Source organism: Antechinus flavipes, chromosome 2 (genome assembly GCF_016432865.1).
Source record: "Antechinus flavipes isolate AdamAnt ecotype Samford, QLD, Australia chromosome 2, AdamAnt_v2, whole genome shotgun sequence".
Classification (NCBI taxonomy): Eukaryota; Metazoa; Chordata; class Mammalia; order Dasyuromorphia; family Dasyuridae; genus Antechinus; species Antechinus flavipes.
In genome coordinates, this window is record NC_067399.1 from 44,669,595 (window position 1) to 44,688,582 (window position 18,988).

Genomic DNA, 18,988 nt, shown 5'->3' on the forward strand with positions numbered 1-18,988 from the left:
TGACTGGATAAAGGAAGAAATGGACCACAAAATGATCTTAATCATAGAAAATGAGGATGTCAGAACACTAGTTACTTTGTTCTCTATTGCTCAGTTAAGAGGAGCCCAAAGATTTGGAGTCTATCTCTACACCATGTGACCTGACATCAATCTTTCAGCCTCCAAGGACTTTTTGTTTTCTGGCAAGGTAATTGGGGTTAAGTGACTTGCCTGGAGTCAGAGAGCTAGTAAGTGTCAAGTGTCTACGGCTACATTTGAACTCAGATCTTCCCAACTTCAGGACCACTGCTCTGTCTACTGTGCCACCCAGCTGCCCCCTCCAAAGGAGAGCCTATTCAGACCAATAGGGAAAATGACACTGATTTGGCAGATAAACTCACTGTATTCTAAAAGACACACAACAAAAGTGTAATATTCTCTCAATGACTTAAAAATGTTCTCAGAGAGATGAGGGTGACTTCTTATTCTCATTCCATGATTGACTCAATTGGGTTTTTGATCAGAAGCAGAGGCAACATGGGGTTTGAGAAAGGTAACTAGATTTAGAGGCTTCAATTCCTGCTCCACTACTTACTATCTCTGTGGACCTCAATGTCTTCATCTGTAAAATGAGGGGAGGACGATAACTTATCTGACACTAACTTAGCAGGACACTAATTATGTATTACTCATATTATCCTTGACCTCTACTATCTCCAGACAATCTAGGGTTTTGCACTGCAGATGAGATGGGGTCTGGGGAAGGAATTAAAAAACCAAAATAAAACAAATACAAAAAAATTATAAACGCAAAGTCCTCCCCCCAAGTTTAATAAATGCCTCTCCCAACTCAAATAACGCTAACACTCAACAGGTAAAGGATAAAACTGTCACAGAGGGAAAATGGATTTTTTTTTAAATCTAAAAATAATCCCTTAATTCTAGCAAATTATAATAGTCTATGACTTAAAAGAATGTTGTCTCCTGGCTCTTTCCCCATATAGATAATCTGAAGCTAAGGAGCAGAAACAGGTCTAGAGAGAATTCTGGCCCCCAGGGCACCACACATTATTGTATAAATGCAGGTCTGTTGCCTGAAGGAGTTCAGGAGTCTTTGTTCCCCTAAATTACAGAACCACCTCCTCCATCTCCGGGGCATACACTCACCTGGAGAGTTCTAAGGAAGTGAGCAGACTAGGCACTGGATAAACATTCACGGTGGTCAGCCCTAATCAAAAAGGAAACAGAAACATTAGGAAGCTGAGGCAGAGCAAAGTGAAGGGAACAGTAGAACCAGGGAAGGGAACCCTGAACACACAAGTCAAAACTAGCCATGGAGGTCACAGGCTGTTGAGCCTTTGGGGATGTAAGCTGGACCACAGAACCTCGGCCTGCCCCTCTTCATGTCCACTTCCTCACGAAGCCTCCTAGAGTCAAACCCCCACTACAGCAAAGCTGTCCATTTAAATCTCCGCTAAAAGCCCATCTCCTCAGACTTTCCCAACAGAGCTCAGGGTCAATTAAGAGTCCCTTTCTGTATAGTACCGTGTGTGTGTGTGTGTGTGTGTGTGTGTGTGTGTAGGTAGTGGTGGTGGTGAGGGGGGGAGGGGAGAGGAGGGGGACGGGGGCGGCTCCTCATTTATTTCATTATTATCATTTCCTTTGCAATCACATGTAATTTATTTTATGAATTTAAAAACAGATTTCTGAGAAAAAGTTCATAAGCTTTACCAAATGGTCCAAGGAGTCTATAACTCTCCAGTGTTGGTTTTAAAGAGAATCTAAGTCTACTCCACCTAAATCAAAGTTCTTAAGTTCCCACAAAAATATGTTTTAAGGTAAAAATTAGTTTGCTACACCACCTCTGCTAATTAGAAAAGGTATTGATGCGGGAAAGCTTGCTTTCTAGATTCCCACCCTCTCCTAGTTAATAATGTAAATTGCTCTTTAACTCACACATCCTGGTCCTTTTGAATTCCAATAGAAGATTTGGCCTGTTCCCAGCCCCACCCGGATATGAGCCAACTTTGGGGCTACACCCGAAAGCCCCTCGAGCTAAGTCTCCTATTATAAAAAGGCCACACTGGGAACCCCTCTTTGCAGAGATTCCAAACATGGCTACCATGTGAGGACCCTCTGTCCACTGGACCCTCTGTCCAGTGCCCTCCTTATCTCTACCTTCGCCTATACTTTACCTTTGCTTATCTAATAATAAACCTCTTTTATCAATCTAGCTCTCTGGGCCAATAAATGCTTTTATTGGGAACTCGCGCGGCTACTAGACCCCCTTGCGTCGAATCTGTACCCCAAACCTGCCACTAGACCTTAACCTAATTTCATTTAGGTACCCTAAAGCTAGACCTCAACAGTATGAAAATTTAATGTGCACAGAAAAAAGAAATCATCATTCAAAATGAAATCTTTTTTCCCTGCTAAAAACTTGATTCTAATTCTATCTGGTTTAAAAAAAAAAAAAGTATGCTGCTAAGCAAGTAGTCCAGAAACATAAAAACGAAGGCTTTCCAGAACTGTGGCAACAAGGAAGTTTAGTACAATCCTGAGACCACCTTTTTTGTCAAGTGCTTCTTATTGTGCGCACCCATAGGGTTAAGCTATTTTTAAAGATTGCTGGGAAGGGCACACCCGCTGCCCATTCCCATTCTGTTTCCCTGCTGCTCAATCCTTCCTTCCCAGCCATCTCATATCCCTGATGTGTACCTTTGCAGCTAGCCCTGTCCATCTCTTCTCCCCTCCTGTGGCCCTGACCTAGCCTTCTGATTGGTTTTCTTTTCCCTCCTTCAAACCCCTCTTTCTCTGAGCTGCCCAGGTCTGGCAACAAGACCCTTATCCCCCATTTGGCAGTGGCTCCCACCTTCCCACCACTGTCTGCTGCCTTCCCTCAAGTTTCTACTAAAATCTGAGCTTCTACAAGAAGCCTTTTCTTCCTTCCTAAAGCTAGAAGCTCCCTGGTCATCCTCCCATTTACTGGTGTAGACGTGTCTGACTTCCCTGCCACAACATGGGCTCTTTAAGGACAGAGATGTTTTGACATACTCGTTACCCCTGGAGCTTCACATGGTCCCCAGCAGAGAGTATTTAATGACTGCTTGTTGAATGACTGATTCTCACAAAGCCTCGAGCATCATGCAACACAAGACCCAGTCAGAAAATTTCTTCCCAGAAGTTTACCCAGAACAGGCAAGTGAAAGAGAAATGGCACATTTACTGTTGGCATTGGCACAGAGGGCCCGAAGAGTGAAGCCACTGAGGGTCAGGTCCCTCAGCTGATTCCTTTCACAGTGCAGCTGCTGTAGGCTTCCCAGCGAGCTCAGATCCAGGTCAGTGAGCTGGTTATCCCGCAGATCCATGTGGGTAACATGCTTATTTCCCTCCAGGTTGTCAATAACAGTTCTCTTCAAACTATTCAACCTAAACATTGGTCAACAAGTCATTGGAATTAAATTCTACTAAAGAAACCAAAATGTTACTAACTCAAAAAGTATAATGTGTCTTTTCCTATGCCTAACATCCAAATAGCATTTAAATGCCTAATTTACTATTATACTAGATAGAGAACCAAAAAACAGCTGGTCCCTTTCCTCTAATAATTTGTAATCTGAGACAACTCAGACTTGGAAACACATATACAAGTTAAATAGAGAGCAAAATAAAGAATGTGCTTATCTGTGAATAAAGTTGGATTTTTCTTTTTGTTTCTGCAATAGAACATGTTCCGTTCCAAATTAAGCAAGGTAAAGGCCATAGTCATATTCCCTTGCAATAGCATCAAATGGTGTCTTTTTAAAAATTCTACTTCTGAGCACTTCTGCAAATGGAATATTCAAGGCAAAGGTGGCGACGGAAAAGAAAGCCATTTATATATGGATAAAATCCAGACAAGCACACAAGGTCAAAAACGGTGAATGATTTCTTACTTTTTCTCCCTTTTTATAAAGTTTTAATAATGTTTAATAATAAGGATGAGTCAGTAAGAAAATGTAAATCATGTTACTTAAATGTATTTCATTTAAGAAAGCAGAGAAGTATGTAACACACTACTGAAATATTTCCACAAAAATAATTAAAATTGACACTAAAAGGCTGTTGATGGAACTATGAGTTATTTGGAACTATGCTTAGAAAGTGACCAAAATATCCACATGCTTTGACCAACGAGCCCTCCGTTAAGTTATTTATCCCAAGAAGATAAAAGAAATAGCCTATATATAGGAAAAAACTCACAAGTAGTGCTTTTGTTGTAGCAAAGAACTACAAACAAAAAGGATGCCACTGATTGGGGAATAGCTGAATGGACTGTGAGACATGAATGTTATGGCATAATACTGAACAGTAAAAAAAAAAATGCACATGAAAAATTCTGAAAAATATGAAAGACTGATGAAATGATAAAGAGTGAAGACGACTATAATTAATATAAGTGCAAAGAACCAACAACCGGGACTAAACTTCACATCATTATAAGGTTTTGCACTCCCATCTTTGTTAAGAAGGGGAACTACAGAAGTAGAATACTGAATACATCATTAGAAAAAAGCTGGGTTGGTTTTGATAATTCCCCTCCATCTCTTTTTCTTTGCTATAAGAAATGGCACGCTAAAGGAAGAGGGAAAAATATTTTCAGAAAATAACATATAAAATGCTTAAAGGATAAGCTTAACTAATTTGGAAAATTCACTTATTTTGAACATTCTACAATGATGCCTGATGAGGCATTATTTTATCTTTAAAACAAAATTAATTCCTCTTGGACTGTTCTGAACTTTAAAGCTATAGTCTCAGAAGTAACAGATGAATCCAATTATAAACAATTCTTTTAAAGATATATCAGAGAAGGGACATAGAAAGAGCACTCTTACCTTAAATCAACATGTTTGATATGTTTCATTCTGTTTAAAATTCCAAGATTCAAGACTTCTAGCTGGTTTCCTGCCATAGACAGTTTCTCTAGCATGGTGAGCTTCACACAAGCCTCAGGAATTTGGCTAAAATTGTTGAAAGAGAGTCCAAGAGTGGAAAGCTGCTGCAAATTTCCCAGTTCTTCAGGTAAAGCAGTGAGAGAGTTGCCATCAAGACAGAGAGTCTGTAGACTGTGTGAAATAAATTTAAGGGAGGGAAAAAACTCAGCTAGCAAAGAATTTTTTCAAAATGAGCAAATCTGGAAGCAATGATTTCTTACTCTACGACCATGTGGACAAAGAATAATGAATTCTAACAAAATAACAATCTCCTAAATATCCATCTCTGAAGAGACCTAAAAAATTACCCAGCAGCAAAAATTTCAAATTACGAATTGTTAAATCTATCACAGGGTTCGTTATGTACAGGGTATTATGTACAATTAGAATTTTGATGACTGAAATTGATACTTGATGTTGGACACTAGATGAGAACCCTTAATATTAACGTGATTTATTTTCTAACAAGATGCAGTAATTTGTTCATATGAATAACCAAAGCAAAGTTATTTTCAAAACACTTTATTAACTTGCATTTTTGCAACAATGTTCTTTTTTTTCTTTCTGTTTTCATTCCAAACCACTAGGTTGGTTTTCTAGACCACCAGACAAAAAGGATAATGAAAAGATCCCACATTTAAAGTCTCAAAACTCTCAATAGTGACCTCCCTTTTTAGAAGGCTCTTTCAATTTCAGGACAGGTGTAACTTGCCCAACATAAGATATTAAGCAGCAGAGCCAGGAACTCATAACTCCCAACCAGTGGTCCTTCCACAATATCATGGGTTCTGTCAAGTCAGATACTCACTTAAGCAGATTGCCAATCTGAACAGGCAACTCGTGAAATCCATTACAGGAAAGGTTGAGTTCTGTTAGAGTAGAAATCTCACAAAGTAAAATGGGGAATAGCCCAAGCTTGTTGTGAGACAAATTCAAGCCCTTCAGTTGAGAAAACCTGAAAAAGGGAAAAAAAATTCAGTTTTTGACTCCAGTCCTAAAACAGTTTTTGCTTCTTTCATCTTTCTTCCTCTTCTTGCTGCTGTTAGTCACAACAATAAAAACCAGCTTTTTTGTAATATACTTCAAGGTTTGTAAAAAAAAAAAAAAAAATTTACATATTATTATTCCATTTGATCCTTACAACCTTGGGAAGCAGGTGCTTTTATCACCTCCATTTTACAAATGCCTCCTTTTCCATTCCAAGAATGCCTGTGAAACAGAATTCCAACTCCATTTCCATGAGCTTAAAATCTCTTTTATTCCATTCAAGAAAATGTACAATTATCTTATATCAAGAAGGTCTGCCATAAAAACCTCACCATACCACAGAGCAAATTCTAGAAGCAAATGCTGACCTGTTAGAATTCTTACAAGGTTCACAATTGCAACCTTTATATGACATTTTAAGGGGAGACTCACTGCTTTAAACTCACCACGCCAGCTTACGAAAGAAGCCCAAGAGGCTTTGAGCGAAGTTGAACTGGCTTTATCCAATGTGGTTGAAAGAGTCACTCAAAAACCCTTGGAAATATCAGTTTTTACTACAAAAGAGGAACCCACAGCAGTCCTTCATCAAGGAGTCAGTGTGATAGAGTGGTGAACCTCCCAACACAACCAGAACAAAGACTTACTTGTGCTTGTGGCTAGAATTTTACTAAAGACTATTAAGCGATTAGTAAAATTATCTGGGATAAGACCTGAAAAAATATACACATTTTATACTAATGCACAAATTAACGTATGCTGCGAGACCATCCCAAAGTGGCAAATTTTATTGGCCAGGACTCCAAATTTTGCACATGGGTCTCCATTAAAGATAACCCAGCTATTACATAATTGGCAATGGATTTTTGAAGAAAAGGTTTCTAAGGTTCCTCTTAAAGGACCAACTATCTTTACAGATGCAGCCAAACAAAGTATTTGTGCTGTATACTCTCATGATTTAACCATAAATAGTAGTCAGAATTCCTTTTCAGTCCACTCAGCAGAATGAATTATATGCGATCATGCTAGCTCTTACTTATTATCCAGGGGATATAAATATAATAACTGATTCAGCCTATTCAGTAAGATGTGGTACAAAGAATTGCCACAGCCCAAATAAAATTTGCAGCTTCTAATATATATCAGCTCTTTAAGGAACTTCAAGAGCAAGTGAGAAAGCATCCAGGTAAGATTTATATTTTGCATGTCCACTCACATGGTGGACTTCCAGGTCCTGTTTTTGATGGAAATTCAAAGGCAGATAGTCTTTTAACTATGTTAGCCAGTACTCCTTTATTTCAGGAAGCTCATTCTAAATACCATCAGGCTGCTCAAGCTTTGCATTTACAATTTGGGATAACAAAAGAGGAAGCTAGGAGCATAGTAAAAAGCTGTACAGCTTGCCTTCCTTTCCACACTCCTAGTCTCCCTCCAGGGAAGAACCCTCATGGTTTGAGACCCAATGAAATCTGGCAAATGGATGTGACCCATTATGAATCTCTTGGTCGTCTGTCTTTTATCCATGTTGTGGTAAACACCTTTTCAGGATTCACTTTTGCAATACTAGCAGCAAAAGAGACAGCCTCAGTGGTCACTGAATTCCTTATCCAAGCATTTGCAATTATGGGTGTGCCACAAACAATAAAAACAGACAATGGACCTGCATATATTTCTAAACATTTTACACACTTTTGTGCACAGTTTAAGATTTTACACAGCACTGGCATACCCTTTAATCCTCAAGGTCAGGCAATAGTAGAGAGGAGAAACAAAGACATTAAAGCACTCCTCCAAAAAAAAAAAAAAGAAAGGGGAAGCCAGTAACCCTAGAGAACGTCTAAATTTAGTTCTCTATACCATTAATTTTTAAATTTTTGATAAAGATGTACTGGCTCCAGCAGACAGGTTTTATAAGCCACCGGAAGGGCAGTGTCCAGTGCAAGCAGCTTCACTATCTTTAGATAATCGCTAGGTGATGTGGAGAGACCCAAAATATTGGTGAATGGAAGGGACCAGATAGGTTAACTGCTTGGTGAAGGTTTGCTTGTATTTCTACAGAAAGAGAAGGAATCAGATAGGTGCCAACGAGCCATATTCACCTTGTCCATCAGAGAGAGACAGAAAAAGAGACAAACTTCGAAACAAAGGAGAAGACCTAAGAACAAAATTTGCAGGAATCATTGGATTCCCTAACACAAGATGAGACTGTTTCAGGACTTGAAAACCAGCAGGAATCATTGGATTTCCTAACACAAGATGAGACTGTTTCCAGGATTTGAAAATCAGCAGGAATCATTCGATTCCTTAAGATGAAAAATTGTTGATGAGGCTATTGCAGGAATTATTGGATTCCTGGCACATGAACTGATGGACAATAGATTCCTTTTGGACTATTTCTAGGACTTATGGACATGTATAACTCCTCATGTTGATTCATGTTATTTGTTACATCACTACTAGCCTGTGTTATATTGCTATATGCTGATGTAATTTATGTGTAATACCTCCCATATTGATGGATTTATGTAGACCTGTTTTAAGAGTGAACCCCTTTAGAAACCCGCTAATCTGATTTAATTTTCCATTTCCTGTGGTGTTTTCATCTCCCTTCCTGAGATGTCAGGGAGGGCGTGATCACTTCCTTTTTATAGTGTTTTAACTCCTTTTTTGAGCAGTCAGGGAAGGCGTGATCACCTTCTTTTTTGGGGTTCTCACCTCCTTGAGAAGTCAAGGAGGTCATGACCACCTATATTTAAAATCAAAAGAAAGAAGGAGATGTTAGAATTCTTACAAGGTGCTAAGTCAGTGGAATTGATAGAGACAATGGTTGTTTAGCAGGGTGCTTAATAGTTCTCTAGATGTACTTAGTACTTACTACAGTTCCACAAGATTCACACCTTTAAAAGAGCATATATAAGCTAGGAATCTCAACTAGAATGGGCTTCAGGAGATTCCACAAGCCAGAGACAGCAGTCGGGCAGAACTAAGGAGGACTGAGAAGTGGTGACAGGCTGTCCTGTGGAGAACACAAAACCAAAATCTGGAAGGCCTCCAGAAAAACTAGCTGAGCCCCAAGTGAAGGAGACTAAGATTTTGAAGAAATAATAAAGGATTTGGACTTTTAACTCCTGGCTGCACTTGGGGTGATTACTTTGAAGTGAAACTAAGTCTGCCTTCAGAAACCCCTCAAGAAACCTGCTCCCAGAGAACATTAAACTTTAGAGAAGAACATTACACTGACCTAGAGGAATTTTGCTGAATTAAATACTAATTGAAATTAACTGCCAATTGGTCAGATGACAGAAACTTCAAGATAAATTGGGATTTGACTTATTGTCATTTCCCTTTGTTTCTGATAATGCCAAAGGATCTGCTGTAGTGGTAAACTCAAAAGCTCTTATTTTAATTCCAAGGCTTACAGAATTCTTTCAGCCAACAATCATTATAAAAACAAAGCCAAAGGGGGAGGAGTGAGAAAGAGTTATTTTTGCTTAATGTGGACCACCAATAAAGTTATGTGAAGCCCCAGCTAAATTCACGGCCAAAGGAATCTGTTATCTTCAGGCTAATTTCTCTGGGCCTAAGTAGCTGACCTTGCACTCAGGAAGATCTCAGTTCAAATGCAAACTCATATTCTAACTGGGTGCTCCTGGGCAAGTTCCTTAATATCTGTCTACCTCAGTTCCCTCATCTATAAAATGGGGATAATAGTGTCTACCAGAAAGGGTTGTTATGAGGATAAAAAGGTAATCTGTGTAGTGTACTTTGTAAACCTTAGAGCACGAGATAGATAAGTGGTGGCTATGATTCTTCTTCTTCTTTAATTTCAATGGGGAACCTGTCTGGATGATTACATATATAAAGGTCCCAGGGTCTTTCCTTAGTAATGGTGATATACCTGGCCTAGTTCTAGACTTGAACTCCTAGGATTTTACTTCAAATTTCCAAATCAGTTTTTCTTGAATTCTACCTTTATACCCTTAGCCAAATAACTCCCTTCATTTTTTTTTAACTTCATAGGTGTTCAAAAAAAAAAGTTTCATTAAGAGGTTAACAACAGCAATATAATCCAACATGCTTAGTCACTACTGAAATTAAGGGCAAAGTATAAATTATCATTTCAGTTTTTCAGTTATTCCCATTATGCTCTCATAAGTCAGTCAGATACTAAAAACATTTATTAAGTACCTACTATGCACTAGACATCATTCACTTCCATTCCTTTTTCTTCTTTATAGTCACCATATGTAACCCATAATTCTGATTCTTTTTTAATTTCATATGGTTTTATGAAGGTCTTTCTATTGTACTATCTTCCTCACACTTACTGGTTTTAATTGCATTGCAATTCCACATATGTGAATAGAAGACTTAACTATACTCTTTATTATATAAAATATAGTTTGTGCTATTTATGATTATACATAATGCTATAAAAATCTTTGAAGAGTTCTCACCTTTTTCTTTTTAATAATACTGTTAAGGTATATTCTCACAAGTAAAATTACTAGAAAAAAAGATTTAAAAATTTTTAAATAAATTTTTAAAGCTTTTTATTTTCAAAATATATGCATGGATAATTTGACAACATTGACCCTCGTGTTTCAGATTTTCTCCTCCTTTTCCCCACTCCCCTTCCCTACATGGCAAGCAATCCACCATATGTTAAATATTTTAAAATATATGTTAAATCCAGTAAGTATAAACCTATTCATACAATTCTCTTGCTGCACAAGAAAAATCAGATCAAAAAAGGGAAAGTAAATGAGTAACAAAATGCAAGCAAATAATAACAAAAAGAGTGAGAGTGTTATGTTGTTATCCACATTCATTCCCCACAGTCCCCTTTCTGGGTGTACATGGCTCTCTTCATATGATTATTATTTTAACTTTAGCTATGTGCTTCCATAATTCTCTCCCAAAAAAGATTTTATAAGCCTAAAATTCTATCAATAAATAATCCATAGATCTGTTCTCTACAACACCAGCAGCAATGACATATTACCTTTTAATTGTTGACAACATGATAGATGAGGTGGTACCTCAAGAGTTGTTTTTTGTCTCCTTTGATCATTAGTGGTATTAAGCATTTTTCAAGCAATTATAAGCTGATATCCTCAGACTTCAGTTTCCACTGAGGAAAGAGAATTGCCCATACAGTTTTTTAACAGTTTCTTATATATTTTATTTAAAAATTTTTTACTCTGAACTTAACACTAAACAGATGGAACACCTGGATGTATACTGGGTAACAGAAAGGGGCATATATATGAAACAACTGTTAAGTCTTTTACATAAATTAGCTTTCCTGTTAAAGTATCTATGTAATAAGATACACCTGTAGCTTTCTGCACTGTCCTGCCTGTTCTCTGTTCTTGTGTCCTCTTCTTTTCATTGCTACCCAATCCCTATCCATCTTATCCACCAACCTCTCATGTAGGCATAAGAATTAAAAAAAAAAAAATGTTAAAAGTATAACAAGCAAAGCAAAGGTTCATATTTCATATCTGATAATGTCATTCATTCTGCAGATCCATAGATTTCAGATGTTAGATTTCACTGCCATACATGTGGTAAACATTTTTCCTCAGTGTATTAATTTTTACTATGTATGTATTTTTAATTTTCATGTAAATAAACATGTATCTTGTCCAAAAAAAAATCCCTTAATAACTATAATAAAGACTTTATTCCATTTACTTTTTTTTAACAAGTGTTTTTGTTGTTAAAGTCTTATCTAGTAAAAATTCACCAAGGCATAGTATATGAGTCTAAATGAGTTCCAGACCAGTCTAAACAATTTTAAAAGTAAATTTGCTTACGACAACTCTGAGATACCACTACACACCTCTCAGATTGGCTAGCATGACAGGAAAAGACAGTGATGAATATTGGAAGGTATATGGGGAAACTGGGACACTGATACATTATTGGTAGAGTTGTGAGCAGATCCTGCCTTTCTGGAGAGCAATTTGGAACTCTGCTCAAAAAGTTGTCAAACTGTGCATAACCTTTGACCCAGCAGTGTTTCTACTGGGTTTATATCCCAAAGAGATTTTAAAGAAAGGAAAGGGACCCACATGTGCAAAAATGTTTGTGGCAGCCCTTTTTGTAGTGGCTAGAAATTGAAAGTTGAATGGATGCCCATCAATTGGAGAATGGCTGAATAAATTGTGGTATAGGAATGTTATGGAATATTATTGTTCTATAAGAAACAACCAGCAGGATGATTTCAGAGAGGTCTGCAGAGACTGAATGAACTGATGCTAAGTAAAATGAGCAGAACCAAGAGATCATTATACACAGCAAGAACAATATACTATATGAGGATCAACTCTGAGGAAACTGGCTCTCTTCAACAAAGAGAGGATCCAAATCAGTTCCAATTGATCAATAATGAACAAAACCAGCTACACCCAGTGAAAGAACACTGGGAAATGAGTGTGGACCACAACAAAACATTTACACTCTTTCTGTTATTGTTTGCTTGCTTGCATTTTTGTTTTTCTTCCCAAGTTATTTTTACCTTCTTTCTAAATCTGATTTTTCTTGTGTAGCAAGATAACTGTATTACTATGAATACATACATTGTATGTAACATATACTTTAACATATTTAACATTTTTGGGACAACCTGCCATATAGAGGAGCGGGTGGAGGGAATGAGAGAAAAAGTTGGAACAAAAGATTTTGCAAGTGTCAATGATGAAAAATGCCCATGCATATGTTTTGTCAATAAAAAGCTATAAAAAAAGAAGTAGATTTGTTAAATAATAATAATTACTTATTATCTGCATAGTCTGTAATAGATATTCTGTTCTTCATTTTCCCCACTGTTTCAAATAATTTAAAACAAATTTATAAAGCTGTTATAATCAAAATGATGGAACTTCAAGGCCATCATTGGTTGTTTTCTCCTCTTCTCAGGTGTCTCTTGATTTTCTTGCTTATTTGTTTTGCTATATAAATTCACCACAATCTCATTCATTTCTACAAAGAAGTCCCCCGGTATTTTGTTTGATCTTACATTAAATATATATACTACTTGGGGGAGCACTGCTATTTTTCCTATATTAATGATTTATCTGTCTATGTCTGTTCAACATTCTTCTAGTTTTTTAAGTCTTCTTCTCTAACTTAAATTCTTATAAGGATCCTGAGATTTCCTAGGCAAGCTACTTCCCATGTATTTTATAGTTCGGCTTACTGTAAAGTTTTTAAAATGTTTTCTTGCCTATTATTGCCAAGTGAAACTACAGATGATACTGGTAAGTACATTTTATAATCAGAAATTGGCAAACTTGTTGAGTCTATTAATTTTTGTGAAGTGGTTGGATTTTTGAGACACAATAGCCATAAGTAATGTTATTTTGAATTAAATTGCCAAAGTTAAAATTCAATTAATTTTTCTTTCTTATCATGATTGCTAAAATTTCTAATACTTGTCAAATAAAAGCCATGATAATAGTTATGCAATATTCACACTTACTTTATAGCTTTTTTTCAGAGAATGCTTTTAATGCTCCTCAACTGCATAATATGTTAGCCACTGGCCTAGGCACTTTTTATTGTGAAGAAAAATTTTATGCTTCTTCATGGTTTTAATCATAAAAAGTTGATTTTTTTTTTTTTTAATCAGGAAGGTTTGATTTTTTTCCCTGCATCTACTGACATTACTTGGATTTTGAGAGGTTTTGGGCTTTGTTTTGTCTCATTATTAGGCTAATAATCTGATGATGGCACAGAAAAAAAATAAATTTTTATTAGTTGAAAATATTTTATTTTAAAAAAGAAACAAAATATAATAACTATTTAAAAGTTTTTAAGACTGTCACATCAAAATCTATAAGTTACAGCCAATCCTGTTTTAAGAAGCAAACTCACATTTTTTTTTTCTTATCAAATTATAAGCTTTAATAAGGTTTAACTTTTAAAAGCCCAATTCTTCTTTAGTCCATCACTCATAAAGGATGAAAAAAAGAAGGGAAAAAGAAGTTATGTCTATTCAAAGCAATTTCAGGAACCCTATCTGAAACTTGCAGATTCTTAATATGAAAAAAGGATTGAGAAAAGAAAAAGAGATCCAATATAGACCAAAGTTATTTCTACATTATGACACTGATAACTCATATTTTCTTAATATTTTACTATTCTATTGACTACTTTACTTAGTATTTTGCACAGGTATACATAGGAAAATTTGTTACTAATTTTTTCAGTATTATCTTTGTCAGTATGAAAAATACCGTATCTACTAATTATCATACATTCCTCTATGCTATTAAAAAAAGTTATGCAGCATAGGTTTTGTTTATTCTTGGAGGTCTGAAAAGAGTTCTGTTGTGAATATTACTGATTTGGTGGTTTTGTTTTCAGGTAATTCTTTGATGACTTGTAATTTTCTTCTGAGATCAGTCTATTTAAAGGTTTTTGTTTTTGTTTTTCAGGCATTTCAGTACTGAATGGACAATTCTCTGTGACCCCATTTGAAGTTTTCTTGGTGGAGATGCTGGAGTAGTTTGCCATTTTCTTCTCCAGTTCACTGTACAATTGAGGAAACAGATCAACGAGGTTTTAAGTGACTTGCCCAGAGCCACACAGCTATTAAGTGTCTGAGGTCAAATTTGAACTTAGGAAGATGAGCTTTCCTCTTAGTTTTATTAGCCCCTAATCTTTTTTATACTTCTTCATGTTACTTTAATTTTGTTGCATTACATTTGGAAAACATGGCATATAGTAACTGCTGCTTTTCTGAATTTAGGCCCATCTTTATGAGAGTGCACAATTTAATTTTTTTTTTAAATGTTCCGTGTGTTCTTAAACAGACTACACAGTTTTCCTCCTGTACTTATTAAATTACTGAACATGCAATTAAAATCTGACTTCTCTGTTATTTCTCTAATCATATTTTAATACTGGGATAAATCAAATTCCCTATCATATCTTTGTCTATTTCACCTTGTAGCACTATCTTCTGGCTTTCAATGCTGAATTGCTTGGTACATAGAATTTGAAAATTGTTATATTTCTTTTCTCCATTATTCAGTGTTATTTTCTTTAGTGTTTTTTTTTTTTTAATTTCCAACTTGCCAGATATTGTTACTTCCACCCTTGCCTTTTCTGATCCTATAGTTTTTTTAAAATCTCTTCACTTTAATTGTTTTATACACATAGTTGATATATATATATATAATGCAATATATCTCTATGCAATATATAATATCTAATGCAATATATATCTATATATATTGAATGCAATATATAGATATATTGCAATAGATACTGATAAGCATTAATTCTTGATCCATTCAAATCACTTTCATTTTAGATTTACAAACTCTCAATTGCACCTCCCTAAATCTTAACTTTTTAGTTTAAAAATTTTGCCTTCAGGAATGTTATTTTCTTTCCTTTCTTTCCTGTTTCCAAAATTATTTATCAGAACTAAACTATTTTTTAGAGAGAACACTTATTTTTTCCTGTTCTAAAAAAATTTTAAATGACAAATAACTCAAGAGATTTTTATAGTAAATATGGTTCTTTAAAAAAAAATGTCCTTTATGCATTTTATGTTAATAACAGACACCTTCACTTCAAACTCTGTTACTTTTATTATATCTAGAAAAGATTATTTAATTTATTCTTACCTTTGTATTTATAGTAAATCTTAGGGCATAGGGACAGTGAGTTAACTTGTAATTTCATAACTACGGGAACTTCTGGGTGAGGAAACTTCTCACCAAAGCAAATCATCACCTTATCTACAATTTATTGTCTCAGAGAACTGCCTATAGCACTGAAGTGAAGTGATCTAACAGGAATGTCACACACAGAGTCACTAGATCATGGATCAGCAGATCAGTTTCCTCAATCTGGTTTTGAGGCCAGTTCTCTAAACAAAATATCATGCTATCTTAAATCTTAACTAAATACAATAAGCTTAAAAAGTATTCTTTTTATTAATCATTTGTCAATTTCAATCTCTTTTTCTATTACTTATTCTTTAGTGGTAGATTTTTATTGATAAATTCTACCAGGTCTTGTTTTAAGGAATTTTTTTGTTTTAAAGCAATATGATTATCTATATAATAACTAATTTGGGGGCCCAATTCTAATTTAAATTTATTTTGTATATATATTCAGGTTGTTGTGAGGATCAAATGAGATCATTGTAAAGTGCTTAGCACTGTGTCAGGCACATATAAATGTCAGCTAGGATTCCTTTAATAGTGTGTCTAGATTAACTGAGATCTCAGAAAACACTAAAATATATAAAAAGACCCTAATGTTTGTATCTCATACTTTTGTCTTCCAAACCCGTACTCTGTTCTGGGTCACATTTCAATGCTTTTTCAATTTAGTTGTTTCCTGGGACCTTTGCTTATTTGCTGGGTCCAAAGAGACTACAGGTTTCCAATGTGTTGTTTTATCTCTTTGTAATTGTAAACACTTCTAATATTTTTCCTTATGCTTTATTTTTCCTTAAGTTTTTATACAGTCCATTTCCACATTTTCATCTCCCGTCCTGGGATGGAGAATCCTGGGGCCCACAGGTTCCTCAGGCTGCACAGGCAGCAGAGGAGGGGCACAAGAAGGCATTGGTGCGCAGTTAGGAGGGAACGTGGTTCCAGATCGTGGCCTTCCCTGGGCAGGAGGGACACATCTGCTTTTGCTCTCAGGCAAATGGCATGAGTCTAGCCATGGAGTTCTAAGAGTCTTGGAACCTCTCAGACTCTACCTGCAGACTAATTTAGGGGCTAGCAAGTGAGAGCCCCTGCCACCCTAGGCTGGTGTAAGGCAAAACTGCCTACAGGTCTTCCATTTTGGTCTGCATTAAAACGATCCTCGCTGAGCACTCTCCCTTGCCTTGCTGTATCCCGGCCATTCTGGAATACTGATGGGAAGTTCTTAAGTGCGTAAGGTGTCTTTGTTCCCTGCTCAGTGAATGGGGTCTCAATTCTGCACAGGCCACAGCTGCCTCTGGAACAAGTCCTGACTCTCCTGAATCTGCTACTACTACTACTACTACTAAAAAGGGGTTGCCAGAGAACCTGCCTCTAGCAGATTAAATAACCATGTTTATTAAGCAAAAGATATACTTAAGTAGCTTTTGTTAAAACATAACCACATTAAATATTATGTTGTTAAAGTTTTTGGAAGAAATTTGAGTCTGATTCCTTATAAAGTGCTACTTTTCCTCCAATAAGGGCAATTTTTCTATCTGTGCATGTTTTGAGAAACAGGATAAATAAGTGGACCCTCCGGAATAACTCCAGAGGAGTTCCAGAGAAAAATGTTGGAAATTAATTATCTGAGTATTCTTCTTCCTCAGAACTGCAAATCTGTCTTACCCATCACCAATAACATCTCACTTGATAGGTAGTCAGGGAGAGCAACAAATTATCTTTGAAGAACACCATGTCCTACACATTGTAAGTATTTAAGAAATACTTGTTAAATCAAACTCAAAAATGATAGCTACTTTTCTGAAAATCTTACTGCATTGGAGACAGCATTGCTGAAATAAAAGGATCATTTTATGCGGTGTAAAAAATGTAAAATAGAAGCAGATTATATGAGTAAATATGGTAACTGGAATGTTCATTTTCAGGCACATTAGGATATACATCATTTTTCAGTTTTTATTTCGATAATCTAAGGCTCTACTATGTAAAGGAAAACAGCTCTCTACACACCTGTAGAGACAATCAAGACCTCCTGGTCTTTCTAGTTGCATAAAGTTATGTCGCAGGTTGAGGTAGGTGATATCTTGACTATAGAAGAGATGCTCAGGAACTTCCTCAAGGCTATAACATGAGAGATCAACCGTACTTATTCTCTGCGACACCACCTGAATAAGTCAAAGAAAGAAAGTTGTAACTGAGCAAGTATATTAATACTTTTAGGAAATCACTGAGAATGGACTACACATAAACAACAACCCCGATTATAAGGATGTGCAATAATAACCAGGCAAAGACATCAAGTTATTGTCAGAAACATCAGTTAATTCTTCCCCATCTCACCCTATCCCTCCCCAATCAAACTGGATACAAACAGGTATAAAAAACCAAAGAAATGAAGAGCCTCAATACATCCATGAGTATATTGTTATAAATTAAATTACCAAAGTAAAAATTAGTATTTTAGGCCACCACGCAAATTTAAGATTATCCAGTTTACGTGACTATAAAGACACATCTAATAATATGTCAAAGCATTGGATAACTACAACAATACTAACCTTAGAGATAAAAAGTCAAAATAATACAATGTTTAAACTAAAGAAATTCAAGGGTTAAAGGTTAAATCAAAAGTAATATGGACTAGAAAAACAAGTTAAGAAAAATAGAGGAAATGCCATGAGGAAGTCATTTATGATTTGATTACTTATCCACACTTGATAATTACAAGTTTTATTGCTTCTCTAGTGCATGGATTCAAGGTTAACAGTTTTAATTTCTAAATTGAATATGCAAAGCTAGTATACTACTGGGCAGAAAGAGACTAGGTTAATGAAGAAATCTAGATTAACTTTTAAAGTTTTGGTCTTTATGGATTTTAAAATAGTAAACATAATAGGAGGCCTGTTAAGTGACCATAACAATGCAAGAAAGAAAAGCCTTCATAACTAAATGGTGATCTAGAAATGGCAATATTACAGTTCAGTGCCACATCATTAAGAACAGAATCAGAGTCTGACAAGGTCATGAAAGGTATAAATCAAAGAGTACTGAGATAGAGAAGCAGGGGATTCTAGTTCTAGCTCTAGCATTTATTGAACCATATATTCTTGGGCAAGTAATTTCATATACATTTTCTTATCAAAAAAGGAGATACCAATTGCTTTTCTCACCCTCAAAGGGGTAGTTTTAGGATAAAATTGGTTAATTTATAAGAAAATCTTTTTTTTAAGTATAGCCATAAAATTTTAAAAATTACATCCATACTTTTATGCTCAAGATATATGTATAAATATATATGTTGAGATTATATTTACAGAACATATATCTTGAAAATCTTGTATATTTGAGGGCACACTCTCCCTA

At 35.7% G+C, this 18,988-nt stretch overlaps 1 protein-coding gene across 1 annotated transcript in view; it reads right to left on the reverse strand.

Annotated features, from left to right (window-relative positions):
• PHLPP2 (PH domain and leucine rich repeat protein phosphatase 2) overlaps positions 1-18,988 on the reverse strand; it is a 92,449-nt gene that overhangs the window by 22,656 nt on the left and 50,805 nt on the right. The window contains exons 6-10 of the mRNA XM_051974680.1: positions 17,636-17,790; positions 5,764-5,910; positions 4,857-5,087; positions 3,206-3,408; positions 1,147-1,207 (exon numbers count right to left, since the gene is read on the reverse strand). Coding sequence (XP_051830640.1) covers positions 1,147-1,207; positions 3,206-3,408; positions 4,857-5,087; positions 5,764-5,910; positions 17,636-17,790 — 797 coding nt within the window. The remainder of the gene's footprint in view (positions 1-1,146; positions 1,208-3,205; positions 3,409-4,856; positions 5,088-5,763; positions 5,911-17,635; positions 17,791-18,988) is intronic.